Consider the following 23,357-nt stretch of genomic DNA (forward strand, 5'->3'; position numbering starts at 1 on the left):
CAAAAAAATTTCATTAAACCAAATATAATTGAATGCATTTTACCTGTACAGAGATAATGTAACCATGTAAGTTTCCTTCCACTGAAATGCTGGCTGTAAAATAATTCAAACTGTAAAAAAGAAAAAAATTTTTTTTTTTTAGATTTTCAGCTACTATAACTTAGCTAGTTATTACTATACTAAAAAAAAAATGTTCATGTTAGAAATGACATTATGGTCCATCTAGTGACTTCTCATTTTATAAATGAGAAAACACATCTGAGTACCTGACCAAGATCATACAAATATTATTCAAGCTCTTTTAACTGACAACCTTGTTGAGAGTTCTCTCTACTAAATCACAGCACTGCAAACTTGATTTTTTGTATAAATTCAGAAATGACAAAAGTCAGTGATTTATTATCATTTTTGAATGATATTAATTTGGATTTTATAAATTCTACTTACTGATGAAACACATCATCACATGTATTTCAATATGAAAATGATGAATCTCCTATTTGCTAACCTATACCCCTGCTGAAGTGACAGGCTAATAACTAACATTTGTGTGGATACCTACAAAGTGACATCTACGATTTAACTCCCACATCCAGTCAAACACTAATACTAACAGGCTTCAGGGTACTAATCTTTGGATATTCTTTTGTTGATATTATTGTGAATAATTTAACATTCTATTAATGTAGCTTTCAAATTTTAAAATTTCCTTCCCTGGACTGAATGTGTAATTATAGAACATCAATCCAAAAATACAGAGTTCATGTCTTTTAAAGAGCTAGTACATAATATAAAATGGGAAAATTATACCAAAATGTGAAAAACTCAACTTCTTTATAAAACAGAAAAATAAACTGCACCACGTCATAAGAGTTTAGAATTGTTGACATACTTTTAACATGATGTGCCTTATGTAACATACCTAAGGCTTTTATTTGTATATCAAGCTTTATCTTTTGTACTTTCAAAAAGAACGTTAAATAAAGCAATCAGCAACAGCTGAGCTATCAGCTGTACTATGCCCACTCCTCAAAACCAAAGTTTACAGCTCCAGCCAAGAGAATTAGTGAATTCTTTCAGCAGCTTATTCCAAGTTTGCCTAGTCCAAGGAAGCTGAAATTTGCTAAGCATGTTTTCCATCCAACAGTGCAGCACCCTCCTCTACCAGCATACCCATCAACCCCCTTCTGTGATAAACAGGAATAACTGGCACCTGAAATACTTAAGATTGTCTGCCTGGTTCTAACCAGACAAACAGCAAACCAAAATATGTGATAAGGGGACTCCAGAAGTATGCTTTGACTACCTAATAACCTTCATGGATGTCAATAAAATTCATTACTACTTATAAAACTCATAATTTATCTATAAAACACTTAAAATGAATTTGTGAACAAAAGAAAAATAAAACATTTTTGAAAATGAGAAACTCAAGCTTAAAAGTGCTCTTTATAAATAACTTAAGTACAAAACTAGCTTTCCAAGCACTAAAAACAAGTTTTACCTCTTTATACTCCTAGAAACTAAAACTATTCAATAATGTTTTATTGGTAATATCAACATGCCAAAAGAAAATATTCTTTTATCCTTAAAATTAAAATCTGATTACAGACTCATATCTAGAGCTAGTGAAAAACAAAAAGATTCAGCTCTAAATAGAATTATTATAAATTCATCTGGTAATACAAAGACAACAGTTATAAAACCTTGGTCAACTGTATCATTAAATAACTGTATTATCAAAGTTTATTAGTAAGAAATACATGCTGATTAAACTTCTCATTTTAAAGTAACAGACTAAAGAACAGCATTATTCAAATACCATTTGAGGGCATTAATTAGATCTCAAAGAGCCTTAAAAACTAACACTTCATATTCAATGAATTTTTTCACCTCTAATAGAGAGCTACGTTAATATACACTAGATTATTTTTTAATAATATTCAGGTTTGTGGACTATGCACAAAAGAAATATAACAAGATTTATTGGTTTAAAATGTAAAATAAATTTTAATTACAGCTTTATTCCCATAATTTTAAGATACTTTTGTGTAAAAGTGATTTTTGATAAATAGCTATATTTAAGATTATGACATACAAGTATATAAGACTTGTACATAAAATGCAAGTCCTCACTAAGGCAAGATGAATTAATTTACATGTGAAAAAATGTACATTATTAAGTATACAAACGGATTTCAATCCTATGTAACTGAAAACTTGGAATTACTAGGAAAAAAATATAAGGACAAACTCCCTCTACTGGTAATTAGAGAGAATCTAAACGGAGAGAACAATATTCTTGGAATCGTAATTTTATAATCAGAAAGAAACCCACTTCCTACTTATAAATGAGGAAACTATAAAACCTGATGAAGGTCATAAATATATAATAAATTAATTAATAATAAATAAAGTTTAAGGGGTCAAAAATTATTAGTAGAAAATACTTATTTCAAGGAGAGAGTGAAGAAGGACATAATGTTAGAACAAAACTTTAACCAGCCCCCACTCACTCCCTAATTTCAATTAGAGAAGCAGGGTTTTAAGAAGATGTAAGTTGTAAGACTGTCAAGGGGGCAAAGGGGTCAATTTTCTTTCTCTTGGCTGGTCACAAATACATCAAAATGCTTTACCTGGCTACCCCATCCCCAGACCCAGCCTGCATCTATTCTTTCTGCAAAATGTGTAATAACCTGGGACTACACCCTATCCATCCAATGGATGCTTGCAGGAATGCTCTTCTTCATACAGTTTCTAAGATAGTTTGTGCTATAATCTCTTTTCAAAGATGTAGAAAGTCATAGATAGACTCTTACTCCGAAAGTCAACCTTATTCTCGGTATCCTGAAATCTACCTGACTGGTTATACCTATTACTATTACTACTACCACTATAACAATTATTACTTCTACTATACTAAGTGCTTTACATGCATTATTTCATTTCATCCTTATATCAACATTCTGAGGTAACACAATTATCAGTTAACAGAAGGTTAGAAAGTTATTTGCCAAAGTTAGAGAGTAGTAAATGGCATAATAGACATTTGAAACCAAAAACTATGATTCCAGTGCCTGTGTTGTGCTATTTTGCTTATAATCTTCATTTTAATAGAAACAAAAATAACATGCTTTTAAAAAATGATACAAACTACTCATTGTCACCATCCCTACAGTGTAATGAAATAACATTTTCATTTTAAATGTCATAAATGTATGCCTAACTTACTGGTTCACAACCTAAATCAGTGCCCAATTAAGGTACTATTAAAGAATGATGAAGTTTTCTCTAGAAAAAACTGCCACCCAAACTTCCATCCCATCGAGAAATAAGAAGCTTCTTTTGGTTGCTTAAAAAAATTAAAAGGGGTCAGTTTCATGAAAACATAGTCACTCAAAAACTTTTACACAAATGTTCATAGCATTATTCATATATCCAAGAAGTGGAAACAACCCAAATGTCCATCAAATATCAGTGGATAAATAAAATGTGGTATATCCACACAATGGAATATTATCTGGCAATAAAAAGGAATGAGCTACTGATACATGCTACAACACGAATGAACCTTGACAACATTATGGTAAGTGAATGAAAGTGGTTACAAAAGACAACATATGACATGATTCCAATTATAAGAGATGTCCGGAATCGGCAAATCTATGAAGACAGAAAGTAGACTGCCTACAGAAGAGGGTGGGGGAAAGGAAGTTGAGGGAAAATGGCGAGTGACTGCTAATGGGTAGAGAGTTTCTTCTGGGGTAACTTTGGGGCAATGAAAATGTTCTAAAATTAATTGTGGTGATGGCTGCCCAACTCTGTGAATACACTAAGAACCACTTAAATTGCACACCTTAAATGGGTAAATTGCATGATATATAAACTATATCTCAATGAAGTTGTTTTAAAAAAATACATCTCCATAGTCTCTTTAAAAGCTTTGTGATAATCATTCTAGTGTTTCTACTCAGCCGCACTTTAAAGCAATTTTTACTTGAATTTTCCAGCTTCAATCCATTTTTTTAATAGAATATTTCACATTCCATATATATTTAACTAAATTACAAAACAGAAATAAAAATATTAAAAATGGCTCAAAATTCTAAGGGAAAACTGGAAAATAATTTTTTTTAAAGTGCTGGGTTTTAAGCTTTCTTCTAATAGCAAAATTTTTGTAATTTAAAACTGTTTAAGAGCAGATAATAGATTTACTAAGAATAAGAGATGCTTTGAAAAAGAACTGTATGACATCTTTAGCATTTTAGTTTTAATATTAGGAAGTACAATAATTGAAATTCTTTCTAAAAGAACAGACTAATTTGTGAATATATTTTTATATCACACGAGCCCTTAAGACTTTGGAAATATTTAAAGTGACCTAATATAAAGACAATTACTAAAATTCCTTAAGTCATCTAGTACATTTCCTGCAAACTTACCATCTGTACACTTTTTTCTAATTCCTGTGGGATCGCAAATGTAGAAGAAGGAGCCTGAGTAAGAGGCCATGCACCAGCCTAGAAGGAAAGATGTAAAATAAAAGTTAAGTAGATCAACATCTAACTTGAAAGTAAATATTTATAAAATGATTAAGCAACGAAAACATCTTTTTTATTCCTCAAAATATTAATTAAACCCATCAGCATTACGATCATGGCACATTTCATTCCAAATTAATATAACAGGTAACTTTGAAAGCCACCATCCATTGATTAAAACAAATGAAATAAGGCATCCATTTATTAATCCTTTGTATCAAGAGTACTGAAATAATTAGTAAATGCCCACAATAAAACACATATTCATACCTGTAGAACATATATTTGAAAACTAATTCCCAAATCTATTACTGTGTCTTGGTTTTTGATAAAATTGTTGAACTTATTGTTGAGATCAGCACTGACACTCATATCTGTATACATCCGATGTAACTTGCTGGTAAACTCATAACCACAAGCTTGCTGTAAAAAAGTTTTAAAAAACATCATATGAATTAGAAAAAAAAAATAATAAACCATACTGATTAGTAAAAATGTGTTGCTAGGTCTTTTGGTCAAAGGTGAAGGCCTATATTATTCATAACCCAAAGCAGCTATTTAAAACCTTTCAAAAATTTCTTTCTTTTTAAAGGCAGAATAAATAAGTAAATGAAAACGCACATTTATGAAACAAATTTCCCTTTAAAACAAAAACTTTTCTGTAAATCCATATATCTTATTTCAACACTACAAAATGCTCCATTATTATATACAAGATATTTTGTAAGGTTTATAGATACACATGAAAGATTACTCCAGCCAGTAGTCAATTAAAAAAGGAAGGCACTTAGGCATATTTTTAATACCATCTACTGAGTGATGGAGAAATTTATTTCTTTGAAGTTATTCAAAACTCTCATCACCAGGTTGGAAAATCTGAATCTCTAACCTTGGGATATAAAAAGCTTTTGTTCTGTTAACGTTACTTTTAAAAATTAAAAGGTAATTTTTGGTAGGTTTAAAAAGGAATGCAATTTATATTCAATGTCTCCTATGCAGGAAAATTTTCAACTATTGAATAACTCAGGATAAACATAAATCACCTACAATTGTGTAAGCTACAATGCTGTAAAAATGAACTGAAATTCAACTGCACTCCAAAACTTGTACTTAAAGGACTACATTAGGTGTATTAAGTAATACTAGTCTTTTTAAAGTTAATAGTAATTATCTTGTGGCTCTTTCTATATCAGTATATATTGGGAGATTTTGTCCTTTTAGTACAGTAATTACGTAGCACACTATGAATACACCATTACACATTTAAACAGTCCCTGTTGATTATTTCCTGTTATTACTTACAGTGTCACAATAAACATCTTTACACACTTAAATAAATAAGAATAATTTCTAGAACATTACCAGATCAAAGCCTTACATTACCTTTAGTTTATTGATCATGGCTTCTTCAGAATCCATAGACATAGACAACCCATGAATTAAACGTTTTGCCAGCATTCTTGCGTAGAACTACATTAAAAAATATTTAAAAGATTACTTCCTTTCTAATGACTTAAAGTTCAAAAATAAATCAAAGCTGACTAAAACATAAAAAAACTTTTCTATCCACAACTTACCTTTTGAAAAACATCCTTATCATCGATATATTTGAAAACAGTAATAAAGCTTGTGAGTTTGTCTTCCACTTCATTCTCAGTCATCCCTTTTGCTGATTTTTTTAGTAGGTTGTCACAGTACTTAGCAAGCTAAAATAGAAATTGATAACAAATCTTATAAAGGGCTCTTCTGCATATTATCATGCCTCAAAGGAAGCAAAGTGGCAAAAATACAAAATAAGATCAAAAAATGGGATCTTTGCTGTCCTAAAGCTTACGTTTTAAAAATCATGAACATAAACTAAATAACTTAAAATATATATCATATGGTAAATTAATTTAAAAAAAAACCCCAAACTAGAAACAAGTCAAAAATCTAATCAACACTTGATGAGCAACCACCAAACTTACCAGTTCAGGTGCTTTGCAAACAGATTTCGGTTCTCTGTAATTTACAACTGATGTAAGGGCCTAAATAGAAAACAGGCCAGTAATTAGCCACTAGCAATAGGGCAAAAGCATAGCTGTTTCAATATATGGTATAATCTGTAGGTCCAAAATTACCACTCCACACAAAACACAGCATTTTGGTGGTCATCTGTTAATACTGTTTACATATCTAACATAGTGCAGACTCCTGTAGCTACATTCCTAATTATATAAAAATCATATATCCTGCTACTATTCCAAGACATTCTTTATAACTCGTTACTGAAATCTGAATACAGATAAAATAACAGTATTTTTTTATTTACAACAACCTTGTAAGCAAATTTCCTTTGAAGAATACCGAGACTCAAAATTGTACAATATGTTTACTTTTCTTTCAAATATTATTCAATATAGCCTAAGTATTATACTGAAGGAAAAATCAGTACTAAAGAATATTAAAATTATGCATGTATTTTCAAAAGATAACTAGTTTATTAACAAGTTCCCTAATACAGCATAATCATGGGAAATTCCACAATTTGATTCAATCATTTAGTTATTTTAAGTTACATTATTTTGACATTCATATTTAAATTAATTACTTAAGGTTAATCTCCAGGTCTAGATCACAAATCTCATACTTAGAAGCCTAATCCTGAAAAACGCCTAAAGAATAATACAGAGAATTTTATATACACATTTAGTATATATGTATTAAAAAGTTACCTTATCCAATGCACTCATAAAGTGCTGATCACCATTCAAAACAGTGTTGATAAGTTGAACAAATTTACCATGTACTTCCAAAACTGACTCTACAAATAGTGTTGGCATCTAAAAATATAAAATACAAAGTACAAAATCACATTTTAAAAAGTTCAAGAATAAAATTAGGCTTATTAAAGACTTAAGAGTTAAGCTTCCTCCAAGTAAATTATGTTTTACACACATATACTCCTCAGAAAATGTTTTTAGTTAAGATAGTCTTAAGAACCTAAAACTGATGTTGAAATTATCTTGTCATTCAACTCCAGAACTATCTAGAACCTCTGCCAGAAGAACCCATCAAAAGCACACTTCTGTCTTGTGCTGGAATACCAAACCTTAAGGGTAACAAGATACAATCTCTGAACTACCAGGCCTATCTCTTTCCTTCTTTTTTTTTGGTAGCTGACTGGTACAGGGATCGAACCCCAGACCTTGGTGTTATTAGCACCATACTCTAACCAACTGAGCTAACTGGCGAACCCCAGGCATATCACTTTCATAGAGAATTATGTGAAAAAAAGACTGCCTACAAAGTCACTTAAGGCTGAAAAAGAGAGGAGAGTTAAAATGCACCAGTATCCATGAGAACAGTGATCCTTGGAACTCAGCAGTGCGATCCCCCACATCTCAGAGGGAAGACATACAGAGCAGTGCAAAAGTGAGTTGTGTCCCTTAATGGAGATAACTATGAAGAAGTTAGTACCTAAGACTTTAACTAAGTTGGCTGAATTTGAGTCCACTACGAATGCATTCTCTTATATTTCCATCTCTCAGCCTTGATACCAAACTTTATGCTTCAAGGCCCAACGTTATTCAACACTCTGAATCTATAAGCCTAATAATATATTAAGCCTAAGAAACAATACAGAGTAAGAAACCTAAATAATATATACTAATGGTACTACAAAAAATAGAAAACTCATGCATTACTGTGGCAAGACATAAAAACTAAGAATTATTATTTGCCAAAGACAAATCTACAACTAGGTGGACCACCATGTAGTAAGTGCTCCTGAACAATGTCTATACACAGATATAGGTGCAAACAGTATTATATGGCAAACAGTTCTACTTAAGACAAAAATAGAAGTAACATTTACCATTATATCCATCTTATTCATTAAATATCACTAATAATAAGGAAGGCAGTCCAACAAGATTTGATGATAGAAACTCACTTTGATAGAAAAGCCAAATTATTGTAAATAGTCATTTGACTGGCAAAGTATTCTTGAGAAAAATGGATATTAGGGATGTGAGGGTCACTGTTTTGATTATTTTGGGTAGCAAGCATATAGTTAGGGAAGATTATTTTAATCTAAATTTGCTTCCTGGCAACCAAAATCAGAGGAAATGTAAAGAAAGCGAATTGCAAGTTGTCTATATTACCATTGACTAATACCACTTCCAATGCAACTAAATATCAATGCCAATTACACAGAAACACAATTATTTGAAATAGCAAACATTTTTCTGTGAGAGGCTAACAATTGCTAAATTAACAAATCAGTATGGCTAAGAAGCATCCAATTTCATTCAATGGTTTTCTAATTATTTGATCCTTCCAAAATAAGTCCAACAAATTCTAGACTTAAAGCATTTGAATGAAGACATTTCATTGGTTGGCACAGTAAGACTTTTTCTTTCATCTTTTAAAACATTAAAACAGTAAAGTCAAAAGAAAAATTCCATGATAAATCTGATTAAGAGAACAACTTTCCAGTTCCTTATACAACTCACATTTTCCTGAGTAAGGTTACTGGTTGCTCTAAGGCCCTCATCATGGATATGATTTTGCAGCTCCTGAATCATATGAGGTAAACCAGTAGACACAGCACGTAGTAAGACATACATATTTGCCATGTCTGAGGGGAAAAAGAAATCTGATTATTAAATGTCCAAATATTTTTAATTTATTAGGTAATATATGGTTCAAAATACAGTAGTACAAAAGAGTATACGCAGAGAAAAGTCCCCCAAACCCCATCTTCCAGCCACCCAGTCTGCCCCCCACAGGAAAGCAGTGTTGTGGTTGTTTAGTAGCTTGCCAAAGATGTTTTATGCACATTCAAGCAAATACACATATTCTTCCCCCTGTCCCTTCTTATACAAATAGTGTAGCATATTTTATGTATTACTTGTAGCTGCAGAACACATTTTAACTTAGAGGTCTTTTTATTTCAGTATATAAGCCCTTCCACATATTTTACAACTGCATCGTACTCGATGATATTCATATATTACAATTACTTAACAACTGAAGGAAATTTAGGTTGTTCCCAATCTCTTGATATTACAATGTTGCAATTAATAATCTTGTATATGGGCAAGAATATCTGTAGTATAAATCCCTAAACGTGGGATTGCTGTGTCAAAGTTTAATCTTGTAGACATATCCTTCTAAAGAGAGCTCCCAACAGCAGGGAGCTCCCTTGCCAACAGTGTTATCAAACATCAAAATCTGACACTCAGAGGTGAAAAATGATGTCTCAGCACAGTGAGTTTTACTTTAAACTCTTTACTGAAGTATAATACACACAGAGAAAAGTGTACAAACCATAAGTGTATATGTAATGATTTATCACAAGTGAACACACAACTCACCCAGGGTAAGAAAAAGACATTACCTATACCCAGAAGTCCCCTTCATGCCTCCTCCCAATCACTACTCCTTCTGCTCCTCTGCAAAGGTAACCACTGTTGTGACCACTAAACCACAGATTAGTTTTGCCCGTTTTGAACTATGTATAAAAACGTAATCACACAATTCTTTCCTGTCTGGTTTCTTTTCTTCAATGTAATGTTTATACGGATCATCTGTGTTATTGTATGTATCTTTAATTTGCTCATTTCCACTCCTCTGTAATATTCCATTGTATAAATACATTGTACTTCATTCTACTGTTATTGGACATTTGAGCTGTTTCCAGTTTGGGGCTATTACAATAATGTTGCTATAAACATTCTTGCACCTGTCTTTTCGCATACTTGCATGCATTTGGCCGGGGGAGGTACATGCCTAGGAGTATAACCGCTGGATCATAAAATATGCACATATCCTGCTTTAGTGGTCAATGCCAGTTTTTCAAATGGTTGCATCAATTTACATTTTCACTCCAGTGTATAACAAGTTCCTGCTACTTTCCACACTTCCCAATACTTATTATTTTCAGTCTTTTTAATTTTATATAAAAATGTTAAGTACTCATATCTTAGTCTGATTTTAATTTGCATTCCTCTATTTTAATGAGATGAAGTCCCTTTTTCTGTTTACTGGCCATTTGGATATCTTCTACCAGTATTCTGCAATGCCTATTCAAGATTCTTGACCATTTCATATTTTGAATATAAATCTTTTTCAGTCACTGCAAATATATTACCCTATGACTGTCCTTTGATGCTCTTTTCTCAAGATAGTGTCCCCCTTTTTTTTTTTTCCTCTTGGGCTGGCCGGGTATGGGTCCCGAACCTTTGACCTTGGTGTTCTCGGCACCACAGTCTTCTAAGGGACCTAACCAGTCAGGCCTTGATGCTCTTTTGATGATCCAGTGGTCTTAATGGTCTTTTAATGATCCAAAGTTTTCCATTTTAATGTAGTCCACTGGATCAATCTTTCCTTTGTGGTTAGCACTGTTGTGTCCTATTTAAATTATCTTTCCCTACCTCAAGGTTATGAAGATATTCTCCTATATTACCTTTTAGAAGTGTTATTGTTTTACCTTTTATGTTGAGATAAAAAAAAAAAAAACCTGTAATGAATTGATTTTGTTTACAGTGTCTAAAGTAGAGATCAAATTTCATTTTTTTTTTCCCAAATGGGTATTCAGTTGACGCAGTACTGTGTGAGAAAAGACCATCTTTCACTGACTGCTCTGCAGTCCACCTTGGTCTTAAATCAAGCATCTACATATGCATGGGTTGTTTCTACACACTGTTTTATTACACTGGTCTGTCTAAATCCTGTACCAATGCCTCTCTGTCTTAATTATTGTGGCTTCATGACATCTTGCTATGCTGTAAAGTCTTTCCATCATGCTCTTCAAGATTACCTTGGCCATTCTTAGTCTAAGAGTATAACTTTCAGAATTAAAAAAGAAAAAAAAGATGGACTTTGGACTTCCCAGCCTCAGAAACTGTAAGCAACAAATCTTCATTTCCTTTATAAATAAAAAAAAAATTTTTTTTAATTACTGGGTTTTGATTAGATTGCCTTGGATTTACAAATCAATGTTGCTGTCAACAATGTTTAATTTTCTGTGTAGGTCTGGCACATGTCTTGTTATATTTATTTCCTGCTATTTGATAATTATTTTCTCTTTTTCTAAAAAGTTCTGTTTATTCCACTGTTTATTGCTGGTATCTCACTGTATTTTTATTTTGTATTTCTTCTATATCTCCTCATATATTTAAAACCTATTTATATTTCCTTTTCATAGTTATTGCCTTTATTCCTACTGTTTATTAGGAACTCTAAATGTATGAAGTAAATTAGACCTTTTGATATATAAAAATATATAAACACATTTTCCCAGTTTTTCTTTTGACTTTAGAATACATTTTGAAAATATACTTTTCCAAAATAGTCTTTCAAAATACATTATTAATAATTTGTAAATAAGTACATCAATATTTTAAAGACTATTACTAAAATATGCTTTAAATCTAAGGTAGCTGGATGATGATGTAAAAAGTGGGTTTATAATTTAATTTCTATTCACATTTATGTTTGGTATCACTTACCATTTTTTTTCTCTTGTCGAATGATATTATGACATTCCGCATGTAAGAACTGCAAGTGGTCTGCTACCATTCGTTGCTGACATTCATGAATCACTTTAGTATATGAACTTGGATTTAAGTATTTTCGACATCGAATTTCTTCATCTTTTAATCTACCTAGAACCTATAGATATATAGTGTTAGAGTCATGAACTACTAAGTTTTACTATGAGGAAAAATCGTAATATTGGTAAGTAACTTAGCCAAATTTTAATGGCTCAGCTAAACACAGCAAAGATAATAAATAAGGTTTACACAACCCATTTAAACCCACATTTCCTAAATCATTTCAAATTTTTATTTAAGCTACTAGCTATCATCTATGTAGTCTACCACACTCTTAAGAACACGAACTAAAGTTATATGATTTGTATTTTACTGTCACTTATCAACCCCAATTATCCTCTTACATGGAAGACCTAACACACATCAGGAAGAGCAAGTAAAGATTATGAAAAAAACCGGAACAGCTGGCCTCTACATAAACATTTAACTATCAAACTACATCAATTGGATCAGGTAGATTAATTACTTTTTCTTGGTTTCTCTTCCTGTAAAATGGAAACATAATTAGCATGTGTGTGATGGTTAACTATCACATTAAAGATTTCATTAAAATTTTTAAAAGTCAAACTATATTTAGTCATAGTCAAATATGTCAATCAAGACCTTTATTAAAGCTTATCCTATATAAAAAGCACTGAGCTACAAACAATACCCTGGTTAATATTAACAAGAACTAAGAAGGGGCCGGCGCTTGGCTCACTTGGGAGAGTGTGGTGCTGCCAAGGCCACGAGTTCAGATCCCATATAGGGATGGCTGGTTAGCTCACTGGGTGAGCGTGGTGCTGACAACACCAAGTCAAAGGTTAAGATCCCCTTACCGGTCATCTTTAAAAAAAAAAAAAAAAATAGAACTAGCTAAGAAGGATAATAGCCAAAGAATCTGACTAACTTCTATCTCAAAACAAAACTACAACATTGTTGTAATCATGCTAGCATGGCACGTACGCATACAAATGTATAGACTTAGAAAACATTCTGTAATGTAAACCTATATAATTGGAGTTTCTGAACTTATCTGATCCCAGGGAACTATGTACATTTGACACTTTGGAGAGTACTGCTGAGTCTGACTCAGCATAAGATGATGATGCTGGGAGGCAAAATCATTCCTGGATATCCTATCAGAAACCTTTTGATAAAAATGAGGCTGAAGATGGAGAAGAGTCCCCTAGTCCTACCTTTCCTATTATGCAACGCTGTGTGAAGCAAGGAGTTCCGAGCAAAGTCACAGAAACCCAGGGTGGGAGAGAAAGGGTCTAGATTAAAAAGGTGTTCACCACATATTTCATCAACTAAGAAAGTAATTTTGGTCAACAATAAATCTTTTTAAGGACTATTTTTTGTTATGAAAAAGATTAAACATATTAGTTTCTTACAGCTTGCTAAATCAACTAAGTGCAACATGAATTAGAGTGTGGGTCTGAGGGACGTGAAGGAGGATGAAAGGAGAGAAAAAAAAACTGATAACTTGTTTGAGGGACTGCATATAAAGAGAAAGAGAAACAAGGTTAGACTGCCTCACAGCAGGACTTCAAATAGCAACAAAACCATAGTAGCAGGGGGAAAACAGCCAAAACCTCAGGAAAGACACAGAAAGGGATGGAGGACGGTGACACTAAGTAAATGTGTAGAGATCAAAATCTAGGATTTTAGCCCTGGAAGTTAATATGGTTCCTCATTGTTTCCTGAAATGAAGTCACCCTCCCCCCTTTTAAAAAGCTTGAGATACAATTTATGTAATATACAATTCACCCACTTAAAGTGTGTCATTCAATGGTTTTGGTGTATTACATTGGTAAAACATATATTGTTGACTCTTGAACAACATGGGTTTGAACTGAACAGATGCACTTAGATGCAGATTTTTTTCAATAAATATACATACAGTACTGCAAAAGTATTTTCTCTTCCTTGTGATTTTCTTAATAACATTTTATTTTCTCTAGTTTATTATAAGAATACAGTATATAATATATATAATATACAAAATATGTGTTAATCAACTGTTTATGTTATTGGTAAGTCAACAGTAGGCTCTCAGAAGTTAAGTTTTTGGAAGGTCAAAAGTTATATGTTTTTGACTGGGGTGGGGTGGTGGGGTTCGGTGCCCCAAACCCCCACGTTGTTCAAGGGTCAACAGTATATCAAAACCTTGCCACTTTAATCATTTTTAAGTGTGCAATTCAGGGGCATTAATTACTTTCACAATGTTGTATAACCATACCCATTGGCTATTTTCAAAACCTTTTCATCACCCCAAATAGAAACTCTGTAACCCCTAAGTAATTACTCCCCACTCCTTCCTCCCCCCACAAATTCTCTAATCTACCTTCTGTTCCTATGAATGCACCTATTCTAGATATTCCATATAAGTGGAACCATATAATCAATATTTGTCTTTTTGTGTCTGGCTTATTTCATTTAGCACAACATTTTCAAGGTTCAACATGTTGTAGCATATATCAGAACATCATTCCTTTTTAATGCTGAATAATATTCCATTACACATATACTCACATACCACATTTTGCTTATCCTTTCAACCCCGATAGACATCTGGGTTGTTTCAACCATTTGCCAATAGCTTGTTTTGGGGAGCCAGATATAAGAAGGCGTGTGTACATGTAGCACGGACATTATGTGTGCAATTTTTAGGATAGGATCTAGCAGCTTTAACAAGAATCGAAAATGCAATAAAGGATAAGAACTAAGAACCACTGATTTAGAGTAACTTTTACTTAATGAATAGGGAAAAAATCCTAGATGATTTGCTCAAGGTCCAGAGCTAACGAGCAGGAAGAGAATTAAACAACTCAGACTTCTAGACCTAGGCTTTGTGGATTATATAACAGTGTATCAGTAAACACTGATGCTTCAGGACTTGTGTTCTGTGGAGGCTACAGCTAGTCCACTTACAACATTTTATCTTTATTGGCTAAACAAACTAACAAAAATCATCCAATAATTAAATGCCTGAACTCCAACAATGCAGATGAAAAACCTGGTTAAATTTCTAATATATCTTATATGATGATTGAATTTATAATATGACTATTTTTTACCACTGAGAAAATATATGGGGGATTTTAAATATGGTAATCAATATGTGTTGGTTTGGTAATCAATTGAAATATCTCATGGAGATTTTTCTCAGCCTTCCAAGAACTTTGCAGACCAAAAGAACGACTAATCCAAGTATCTAGAATTATTATATTTTCCCTAATTTTTTCCTTCCATTTCAAAGAAAAAAATCCCAACACCTAGCTTCTGCACTTATCCTATTCCCTAAACAAGTCACTAAGCACAAAATCCAATTTACTATTTTGCCAAACACGTGCATATATTAATTTTAAGGACAAGCAAACCAAGCAATCGAGACTTATCAAAACGCATTATCCATGATGAAAACTGGAAAAGCATTTTTTTCCTCAGGATGTTACACATAAACTATAACTCGCATTTAATGATCAAATAAACAGAAGCTTTTTCCACCAGAAAAATACATTAACCAAGAAAACTATGTTAAATTTAACCATGCTGGATATACAATAGACTACTCATATGTTTTATTTCTTACCTTTTCCATATACTGTGAGCAGTTCGATTCTTGTAATAAATTTGAAGCTTCTTGTTTGTAATACTCTCCTGTTTCAGTCAGAAAGGGAGACTCAAAGATTTCCTGATAAAACTAAATAAATCAATTAAAATCATATTAGAAAAAAATTAGAAAAAGTAATTTAAGAAATTAAAGGTTTGAGTATTTATGTATTTAAAGGAAACTTTTTACCTTTAAGGGGAATTTTTTCTTATACTGTTCAACATGAACAAAGGAGTTAATAACCCCATGGATTACTTTCTGGTTTGGATCTTCTCCACCACGATCACTAAAATAAAGTATAGCACAAAATATTCTTGAGAATATGCTAAAGTATGCCAAAATATGGCTGATTATTCCTTTGATCTAATCAAATTATAAAGCACTTAAAGGTCAACACGTGCGTGAAGCTTAAAAACAATTTTTTTCATATCCTAGCTGAATATTTATGATAGTTAATGTACACATTAGATGTCATTTCAATAAATAAAAGCTTTGATTGTAAAATAAAAGATACTATGTCAATATTAAGATGACACTTCTTTAATTTTAACAAAGTAGATAGGAACCCATAAATTCAAGACTTTAATATTGGTGGTTAAAAACACTTGAATTTCACTTGCCAAAAACTCTTATTAGAGGGTTTGGTCTGAGAATGTCAGTCTTTGAACCATTAAAAGTATGCTTTTAGTAATTTAATGGTACACTTTCCTCAAAGGTATACCCTACAAAATGCTATCAGTTATTGAAATGACTAACAGCTGTTGTTCCTCTAAGAGCTCCGCAGTGCTGCTGAGTTGTTTTCCATTCAAACACAAAGATATCTCTCCATTCAGAAATTCAGTGAGACATGTTTTAATATTTCTATATTCCTTTACAGTTGCAAGGGATCTAAGATCATCTCAATTATAGACATGTTTGATAAGTTGCTACTTAAAGGCACTACTGCCATACAAGTCTTAATCACATTAAGAAATGTAGGTGAATATTAGCTTTTCTAATTACAGAAATAGAAAAATAAAATAGAAAACAGTAGGTTGCCTAAAGCCACAGTAAAACAATCTGACCGTAAGTTGCGAGTTTCTGAGTCCAGTACTAATGCTCAAATCAAACCATTAACCAGTCAAAGGTTTACCTTATTATTGGCAATCTTCCACCCTACTTTAATAATTTTTTATTTGAATTAATAATCATTTTACAAAAAGAGCAACAGAAAATATATTATCATCATTCCCAAGTAAAAGCTGCTTGTTCTTTGCAGAGGATATGAGGATTTTCTAATATTTAAGAAAAGCATTGAGGCAATTACCTTTGCATATTAGTGTCCCTCCCTGCCTCTGCATCCCTCTAATCCTCCTTGATTCTTCCTTTAATTATCTGGATATTCTGTGACAAATTTTTGTACATGAATTAATATGGCTATAATAATTACATCAAGTCATAGAATATTAGATACAAAGTCTATATCTTAATACTACTAATAAGAACGATTCGTTTATATAAGGTTACACATAGTAAGCTCATTTCCTCACCATCCATTAGTTCCTTCTTAAACCCACATTCAATCTGGTGAGATAATGATCTAATCTATGTTGTCTATTTGGAACATATCATTTTTTTCCCTTTGTACTTTGCCTAGGACCAAATGTAATCAGTCAAGAAAGAGAAATACCTGAATATTTGAAAAATCAAGTTATCTAAAATTCTTTTCATGATCAAATCCTATTGTCCCTGTTCAGCACCAAGCAAAACTTCCACTCCTGCTATTTGCAGAATTCTTGCCATTTGTTTCTGATATGAAAAGGCCCAGATAAACTGGAATGAGGTAAAGTATACTGCCTAGAAAAAACAAGGACTAAATTGTCCTTCCTACAAGAATAACAGCTAAACACAGAACCTCTTAGGGATAACTATACAATCTTTAAGATCAACACATATTTTTATAACTACATAAGAGTATTATACAAAATCATTATAAATACGATGTATTTCTATTAGGCTGACAGATAATAAAAGTAAAGTGAGGATAATAAAAGCGTCTACACTTCATTGGAGCATGGTAACGATAATCCAAGAAAGCACATTGCACAATATCTGGCACATGAGTAGCAATCAATAAACAGTAGCTAGTATTGTAAATGCTGATAGGAGGAGCTGTATTGGGCATGGAGTGAAGGGCACCTCATGGAAGGAGTGCGTGCGGAGCAGGGAGACGTCCAGCAGGGGAGGCAGGAGCTCTGCAGAGACCACACGCCCTGTGGTGCCGGTGCACGACCCAGCAGCCTGGTCGAGTACGCGAGGAGCAGGGAGATGTCCAGCAGGGGAGGTGGAAGCTCCGCAGAGACCACACGCCCTGTGGTGCCAGCACACGACCCAACAGCCCAGCCGGTGCATGCTGACCAGAAAGGCGGCTCCCCGGAGAGGCCTAAGACCCGAGGTAACCACACACACAAGGCACTAGTGGCCAACCAAGCAGACACTGAGGCCATACCAAATTGGCAACCCCAGCAACATCCTGGCCAGACAATCGTGTCAAACCAGTAGACTGTGACACCCACTGCCACAATGACTAAACATCAAGGAAAAGATACTAGAAATATGAAAAATCAAGAAAGTACACCACCAAAGGGTAATAACTCTCAAGCTCTAGATCCTATAGAACAAGAAGCCCTTGAAATGTCTGACAAGGAATTTCGAGTGATAATTCTAAGGAAACTGAATGAGATACAAGAAAACTAAGCTAGACAACATGATGAAACGAGGAAAAGTACACAGGACCTGAAAGAAGAAATGTACAAGGAAATCAATGCCCTGAAAAAGAATGTAGCAGAGCTTGCCGAACTGAAGAATTCATTCAATGGAATAAAAAACACAACAGAGAGTTTAACGAGCAGGCTTGCAGAAGTAGAAGAGAGAATTCGGACCTTGAAGATGGGCTGTTTGAAATAATACAGGCAGACAAAAAAAAAAGAATTAAAAGCATTGAAGAAAATCTAAGAGAGATATCAGACAACCTTAAGTGCTCAAATATCCGAGTCATGGGTATTCCAGAAGGGGAGGAAAAAGGAGATTGCATTCATAACATATTCAACAAAATTGTGGCAGAAAAATTCCCAGTTATTGGAAAAGACACAGATCTTCAGATTCAGGAAGCTCAAAGATCCCCAAATGTATTCAACCCAAAAAGGTCTTCTCCAAGACATGTTATGGTCAAACTGGCAAACCCGAAAGACAAAGAGAGAATCTTAAAAGCTGCAAGAGAGAAGTGTCAAATCAAGTATAGGGAGCCCCAATCAGACTACCATCAGACTTTTCATCACAAACCCTAAAGCCAGAAAGGAATGGGACGATATATATTCAAAATACTAAAAGACAGAGATCGCCAGCCAAGAATACTCTACCCTGCAAGGCTATCCTTCTGAAACTAAGAGCAAATAGTATATTTCTCAGACAAACAAAGACAGTGGAAGTTCACTAACACATGACCAGCCTTACAAAAAATTCTCAATGGAGTACTGGGTTTGGTACCTAAAAAACAACTACAACTGCCATAAAAACCCAAGAAAAATCAAAACCCACTAGTATAATAAAAATGGCATCTATGAAGAGAAAACAAATAAACAAAGAAAAGGCTACCTACAACCCAAGGAACCAACAAATACAGAAAACAAACAGTAAATCAGAAAGAAAGGAATAAAAGACACTTAAGACATTCAAACAATAATCAATAAAATGCTAGGAATAAATCAATACTTTTCAATAACAACTCTTTATGTAAAAGGCTTAAATTCCCCAATCAAAAGACACAGACTGGCTGATTGGATTAAAAAAGGAGGACCCACTTATATGCTGCCTTCAAGAGACCTACCTCACCCATAAAGACTCACATAGACTAAGAGTGAAAGGATGGAAAAAGATTTACCATGCAAACAGAAATGAAAAACGAGCTGAAGTAGCTATTCTCATATCTGACAAAATAGAATTTAAACTAAAAACCATAAAAAGAGACAATGAGGGACACTACTTAATGATAAAAGGACTGATCCATCAAGAAGACATAACAATCATAAATATGTACGCACCCAATGTTGGAGCAGCCAGATTTATAAAACAAACTCTATTAGACCTAAAGAAGGAAACAGACACTAATACCATAATAGCAGGGGACCCGAACACCACACTGTCAATATTGGACAGATCATCTAGGCAAAGAATCAGCAGAGAAACACAAGATCTAAACAACACACTAGACCAACTGGACTTGGCAGATATCTACAGAGCATTCTATCCAACAACCTCAGAATATTCATTCTTCTCATCAGCACATGAATCATTCTCCAGGATAGATCACATGTTAGGTCACAAATCAAGTCTCAACAAATTCAAAAAAATTGGAATTATCCCATGTATTTTTTCAGATCACAATGGATTAAAATTAGAAATCAATAACAAACGAACTTGTGGAAACTATACAAACACATGGAAATTAAACAGCATTCTACTCAATGACATATGGGTCCAAGAAGAAATCAAGCAGGAAATCAAAAAATTTATTGAAACGAATGAAAATAATGATACATCATACCAAAACCTGTGGGATACTGCAAAAGCAGTACTAAGGGGGAAATTTATTGCATTAAATGCTTACTTCAGAAGAATGGAAAGATGGCAAGTGAACAACCTAACATTTCACCTTAAAGAACTAGAAAAACAAGAACGATCCAAACCCAAAGCTAGCAGACAGAAAGAAATCATTAAGATCAGAGCAGAACTTAATGAAATTGAAACCCAAAAAACAATACAAAAGATCAATAAATCAAAAAGTTAGTTTTTTGAAAAGATAAATAACTTTGACAAACCATTAGCACAACTAACTAAAAAAAGAATAGAGAAGATCCAAATAACACAAATTAGAAATGAAAAAGGTAATATTACAACTGACATGTCTGAAATACAAGGAATTATTTGAGACTACGATAAACTATATTCCAACAAATTTGAAAATGTAGAGGAAATGGATAAATTTCTGGACATGTACAAGCTACCAAAACTGAGCCAAGAAGATGTAGAAAATCTGAACAGACCAATAACAATAAAGGAGATTGAAGCTGTTATTAGAAGGCTCCCAACAAAGAAAAGACCAGGACCAGATGGATTCACAGCAGAATTATACCTAACATTCAAAGAAGAATTGACACCAATTCTTTACAAACTATTCCAGAAGATTGAAACAGAGGCATATCTCCCAAACTCATTTTATGAAGCAAACATCACCCTGATACCAAAACCAGGTAAAGATACAACTAAAAAAGAAAACTACAGGGCAATATCCTTGATGAATATAGATGCAAAAATCCTCAATAAAATACTAGCAAACAGAATACAGTAACACATATGTAAAATTATACACCACAATCAAGTGGGATTCATCCCAGGGATGCAAGGTTGGTTCCACATACGCAAATCAATAAATGTGATACACCATATTAATAAAATCAAACACAAGGACCATATGACCATCTCTATAGATGCTGAAAAAGCATTTGATAAAATTCAACATTCACTCATGACAAAGACTCTCTATAAGTTAGGTATAGATGGAAACTATCTGAACATAACTAAAGCCATATATGATAAACCCACAGCCAATATCATCCTGAATGGGGAAAAGCTGAAAGCTTTTCCTTTAGGAACAGGAACTAGACAAGGATGCCCACTCTCAACACTCTTATTCAACATAGTGTTTGAAATACTAGCCAGAGCAATCAGAGAAGAGAAGGAAATAAAGGGCATCCAGATTGGAAACGATGAAGTTAAACTGTTCCTGTTTGCAGATGACATGATCCTATATATTGAACAGCCTAAAGCCTCTACAAAAAAAACTCCTGGAGTTGATAAATGATTTCAGCAAAGTAGCAGGATACAAAATCAACACACAAAAATCAGTAGCATTTCTATTCTTCAATAGTAAACATTCAGAAAGAGAAATCAAGAAAGCTTGCTCATTTACAATAGCCACCAAAAAATAAAATACTTAGGAATTGAGTTAACCAAGGATGCAAAAAATCTCTATAATGAGAACTACAAACCACTGCTGAGAGAAATTAGAGAGGATACAAGAAGATGGAAAGATATCCCATGCTCTTGGATTGGAAGAATCAACATTGTGAAAATGTCCATACTACCAAAGGTGATATATGAATTCAATACAATCCCTATCAAAATTCGAATGACATTTTTCTCAGAAATGGAAAATACTATCCAGACATTTATATGGAATAACAAAAGACCATGCATAGCCAAAGCAATGCTGAGCAAAAAAAAATAAAGCTGGAGGCATAACACTACCTGACTTTAAACTATACTACAAAGCTATAATAACCAAATCAGCATGGTACTGGCATAAAAATAGACACACTGATTAATGGAATAGAGAATCCAGAAATCAACCCACACACCTACAGCCATCTGATCTTTGACAAAGGAACCAAACCTATACACTGGGGAAGAGACTGCTTCTTCAGCAAATGGTGCTGGGATAAATAGACATCAATATGCAGGAGAATGAAACTAGACCCATCCCTCTCACCATATACTAAAATCAACTCAAAATGGATTAAAGGATTAAATATACACCTTGAAACAACAAAACTTCTTAAAGAAAATATTGGCGAAACACTTCAGGAAGTAGGACTGGACACAGACTTCATGAATATGACCCCCAAAGCATAGGCAACCAAAGGAAAAATAAACAAATGGATTATATCAAACTAAAAAGCTTCTGCACAGCAAAGGAAACAATTAGCAGAGTTAAAAGACAACCAACAGAGTGGGAGAAAATATTTGCAAAATATACATCTGACAAAGGATTAATATCCAGAATATACAAGGAAGCGAAATAACTTTACAAGAAAAAAACAAGCAACCCAATTAAAAAATGGGCTAAAGAGCTAAGTAGGCATTTCTCAAAGGAAGATATACGAATGGCCAACAGACATATGAAAACATCCTCAACATCACTCAGCATTCGGGAAATGCAAATCAAATCCCCACTGAGATACCATCTCACCCCAGTTAGGATGGGTAATATCCAAAAGACTGAGAATGATAAATGCTGGTGAGGTTGCAGAGAAAAAGGAACTCTCATACATTGCTGGTGGGACCGCAAAATGGTTTAGCCTCTATGGAAAATGGTATGGAGGTTCCTCAAACAATTGCGGAAAAATCTACCATATGACCCAGCTATCCCACTGTTGGGAATATACCCAGAGGAATGGAAATCATCAAGTCGAAGTATACCTGTTCCCCAATGTTCATTGCAGCACTCTCTACAATAGCCAAGAGTTGTAACCAGCCCAAATGTCCATCATCAGATGAGTGGATACGGAAAATGTCATATATGTACACAACGAATACTACTCTGCTATAAAAAAGAATGAAATACTGCCATTTGCAATGACATGGATGGACCTAGAGAGAATTATATTAAGTGAAACAAGTCAGGCACAGAAAGAGAAATATCACATTTTCTCACTTACTTGTGGGAGTTAAAAATAAATAAATAAATACACAAAAAAACGGGGGAGGGGGGAAGAAGACATAACAATTAGAATTCCTTGA

At 33.4% G+C, this 23,357-nt stretch overlaps 1 protein-coding gene across 3 annotated transcripts in view; it reads right to left on the reverse strand.

The window, feature by feature from the left end:
- CUL2 (cullin 2) overlaps nt 1–23,357 on the reverse strand; it is a 99,600-nt gene that overhangs the window by 11,853 nt on the left and 64,390 nt on the right. For all 3 annotated transcript variants that reach the window (XM_063099056.1, XM_063099055.1, XM_063099057.1), the window contains 11 exons: nt 15,930–16,026; nt 15,720–15,830; nt 12,038–12,200; nt 9,038–9,162; nt 7,256–7,363; nt 6,509–6,568; nt 6,119–6,247; nt 5,925–6,011; nt 4,812–4,964; nt 4,443–4,520; nt 44–110 (listed from right to left, as the gene is read on the reverse strand). In XM_063099056.1, coding sequence (XP_062955126.1) covers nt 44–110; nt 4,443–4,520; nt 4,812–4,964; nt 5,925–6,011; nt 6,119–6,247; nt 6,509–6,568; nt 7,256–7,363; nt 9,038–9,162; nt 12,038–12,200; nt 15,720–15,830; nt 15,930–16,026 — 1,178 coding nt within the window. The remainder of the gene's footprint in view (nt 1–43; nt 111–4,442; nt 4,521–4,811; nt 4,965–5,924; nt 6,012–6,118; nt 6,248–6,508; nt 6,569–7,255; nt 7,364–9,037; nt 9,163–12,037; nt 12,201–15,719; nt 15,831–15,929; nt 16,027–23,357) is intronic.

Source organism: Cynocephalus volans, chromosome 6 (assembly GCF_027409185.1).
Source record: "Cynocephalus volans isolate mCynVol1 chromosome 6, mCynVol1.pri, whole genome shotgun sequence".
In the NCBI taxonomy this organism is placed as follows: domain Eukaryota; kingdom Metazoa; phylum Chordata; class Mammalia; order Dermoptera; family Cynocephalidae; genus Cynocephalus; species Cynocephalus volans.